Source organism: Fundulus heteroclitus, chromosome 7 (assembly GCF_011125445.2).
Source record: "Fundulus heteroclitus isolate FHET01 chromosome 7, MU-UCD_Fhet_4.1, whole genome shotgun sequence".
Taxonomy (NCBI): Eukaryota; Metazoa; Chordata; class Actinopteri; order Cyprinodontiformes; family Fundulidae; genus Fundulus; species Fundulus heteroclitus.
In genome coordinates this window covers 11,764,983-11,768,387 of record NC_046367.1, presented here as the reverse complement: position 1 = coordinate 11,768,387, position 3,405 = coordinate 11,764,983, and the positions used below count along the sequence as shown (strand labels likewise).

At 37.4% G+C, this 3,405-nt stretch overlaps 1 protein-coding gene across 1 annotated transcript; it reads left to right on the top strand.

The window, feature by feature from the left end:
* The first annotated feature begins 2,186 nt into the window (after nucleotides 1-2,186).
* On the top strand, nucleotides 2,187-3,140 carry LOC105940268 (olfactory receptor 51E1-like). The gene has a single exon (XM_012882754.2). The coding sequence runs from the start codon at nucleotides 2,187-2,189 to the stop codon at nucleotides 3,138-3,140; it is 954 nt and encodes a 317-aa protein (XP_012738208.2).
* Nucleotides 3,141-3,405: the final 265 nt, after the last annotated feature.

Below are 3,405 nucleotides of genomic sequence, written 5' to 3'. Positions count from 1 at the left end.
GAGGATCAGACCAGGGGGAAATCTCCAGAAGCTGCGCCGCTTACCGTTTGGATGGAAAGACCTGTCCGGGGGGGAGTTAAAAAGGGACTCTGTGACCATAACTCTCTGATGGGAACGTGTCAGGCGAACCAGGTGAATCCAGGAAGGGGGTTCTCACGCCCAGCTTGGTACCACCAAGGGGGTATGAGTGGAGAAGCCAGAGCTAAATCTGAGCGGCGGGGATTCGGATGACTGGTCCTCAGAGCACGGAGCCAACACAGGTGAGTAAATCCAACACGAGAAACTGGAGAAGACAGGAATAGTCCAAAAACCGGGGTTTACAAAAACTCACAGGTACGAAGCTCGGGTGACAGATCTGTGGCCTAGGCATACCACGGCGGGGTAACACTCTGGCGTCTTCCAGCTGTCTGTGCACTCCTTTTAAGCTAGAGACAAAGGTTCCCAATGAGCCGCAGGTGCGAGCCAAGCCCACCCATCAACTGCAGCCACCTGTGGAGCAGAGTTAGAGAGCACTGATACACAGAACCCTGACATATAATATATTGTATAAATGTGATGGTATATTGTATAAACGTCCATCCATCCATCCATTTTCTGACCCGCTTAATCCCTCATGGGGTCGCGGGGGTTGCTGGTGCCTATCTCCGGCGTTCACTGGGCGAGAGGCGGGGTACACCCTGGACAGGTCGCCAGTCTATTGTATAAACATGCTAATTATATTGTATAAACATGATAGTATATTGTATAAATGTGATAATTATTGTATAAACGTGATAGCATATTGTATAAACGTGATAATTATATTGTATAAACGTGATAACTTCATCCAGATGGTGGCGCTAGTATGCTTTAGTCTGACTCGTCTTAAATGAGTCAGACTAAAGTCTGACTCTGACTCATTTAAGACGAGGAAGAGGAGGAATAATAAGCAAAAGAAGAAGTTGGCGTGCCAAGTAAATTTTTTATTGAAGTGGAGAGTGGAGAGAAACTCCTCATAGCTTCACATGAAGAAAAAAGGCACCGCCATCCAAATCTTGAGGAAAACCTCAACCTGATCTGAGATCCTCTGCTGCCTCCACCTTGCTGATACATGGGTATTTGAAAGAGGGGCAACTTCACACAGAGATAAGCTCTGTTCAACTGCTAAGAATGATAACTCTTTTAGCACTGGACAGCTAGAGAATCTAAGTAGAAGTCAAGATGGACCAAGACGACTACTTCTGCAAGGATATCTGTCTTGACTGTTTAGAGTTTTTTTCCCATATACAGATAAATCTAGGGAAAAAGAATACAGTAAGCTTCATTGTTAAAATTTACACACTACACAATAATATTTACATCTCATGTCATGTTTGTATATGCTTAAATTGAATAGCAGAAAAGCACATTTTCACTTTCTACTTTTTTGACTGATGCAGATGTCAAAGTTCTGAGTGCACCTCTGCTTGTTCTCACATCTGTGTGTGTTCAAAAAGTAGAAAAATAGGAACAAATGATCCTTCATAGCACCCTTAGTAAAATGCTAAATACATTGAATATTAGGATTGGTAAATATTCGTTATACTCTTTTCACCTAACAGAAGTACATTGTTCTTTTCTTTTACATCTGAATGTTTGTTGTCAGTCTGGATCAGTACTCATTCCTTCCCTTACACTAGTAGGTGGCCAGGTCATCACAGATTAACACAGAAACATACCAGGACACACACACCAGACACACAATCTCACATAGACTTTTCAGAGCATCCAATTTACCTAACATTCAGGGATGGTTAGAGGAAACTGGAGTTCTTAAAGAAAGCCCTGGTACTGAATAACATTGGTTTAAAGTGATTAACAGAATTTATGAAAATCAGTGTGGCTTATTAGAGTGTTTATTGTATTTAGATTTATATTACAACATTAGCTGATCCTGGTTATTATTTGTTGAGTAAAACGGAGAAGGGACAACTTTGAGAAAATGTTTGGCCTCCGAGGTTTCATGAACTGTGCAACCTGTTAATAATTTGGAGGAGGAGTTATTGAGTTCCATGGAGAGTACATGAATGTAATAAAAACATTCAACACACTAAGACAAATTGCTTTCTAAATTTTGAGATAAGTAGTTACATACGTTCTTGTTTTCTTGCAATTTGAAAGCAAAACAAAAATTGCTATTATTTGTTAATTATTCTGTTTCTGATATTATGTTTGTCTACAACTTATTTATGGATGGTCAAGTTAATGAAACATATTTAACTCTTGATGGACATGTAAAGTTACATAAATACAAATATCTTTACTTTGTAGTCACACTGACTGTGTATATTTTTATAGTTACCAGCAATCTGACTATTGTGTATCTTATATGGGTGCATAAAAACCTCCATGAGCCCATGTACATTTTTATTGCAGCTTTGCTTCTGAACTCTGTTGTTTTTAGCACAAATATATATCCAAAATTGCTTTCAGATTTTTTATCTGAAAAACAGGTTATATCATATCCAGCTTGTTATTTACAGTTTTTCCTATATTATTTTTTGGGTGCTTCAGAGTTTTCATTGTTGGCAGCTATGGCCTATGATCGTTATGTGTCTATCTGTAAACCTCTGCAATATGCAACGATAATGAGAAGATCCACTGTAAGTATTTACCTGAGTTTAGCATGGATTGTTCCGGCTTGTCTGATTGCAGTGATGGTGATACTGAGTGCTAATATAAAACTCTGTAAATTTAATATAAATGGAATTCTATGTAATAATTCAATTTACAGTCTCCACTGTGTAGATTCAAAGGCGCAAACTGTATTTGGTGCTGTTGTACTGGTTTTGACTCTATTGTTTCCTTTGCTTTTCATAGTTTTTACTTACACTAGAATATTTATAATATCTTATGGCAGTTCCAAAGAAGTCAGAAAGAAAGCTGCTCATACATGCATGCCCCACTTGCTAGTTTTGATTAGTTTCTCCTGTTTGTGTGCATTTGATGTCATCATAGTCCGATTGGGATCAAATTTCACAAAGGTTGTCCGTTTAATAATGACTTTACAGGCAGTTTTGTATCATCCTCTGTTTAATCCAATCATATATGGTTTAAAAATGAAGGAAATATCTAAACAACTGAGAAGGTTATTCCCTCAAGCAAAAGTAATAAACTACTGAAATTTATTGCATCAATGTTTTGAGATTATTCAACACTTCATATGCATTATTATAATTATGATCATCGTTTTTTATCATAAAAAATGTATTTTATTACAGTCATGCAAAAATTTTAAACAAAAAATCTGTATGAAGTGCAACCATGTCCTGATAAATATTTGTTCCAATTTTGCATAGTTTGTTTCTTAAGGTTGTATTTGAAATATGGTGGTTAAACTAAACAAAAAGTATGAATAAAACAGAGAGTAAGTCAGTTACAGTCTTT

Bases quoted from the DNA above. Each gene is read 5' to 3' on its own strand.
- LOC105940268 (XM_012882754.2), top strand. From the start codon at position 2,187: ATGTTTGTCTACAACTTATTTATGGATGGTCAAGTTAATGAAACATAT.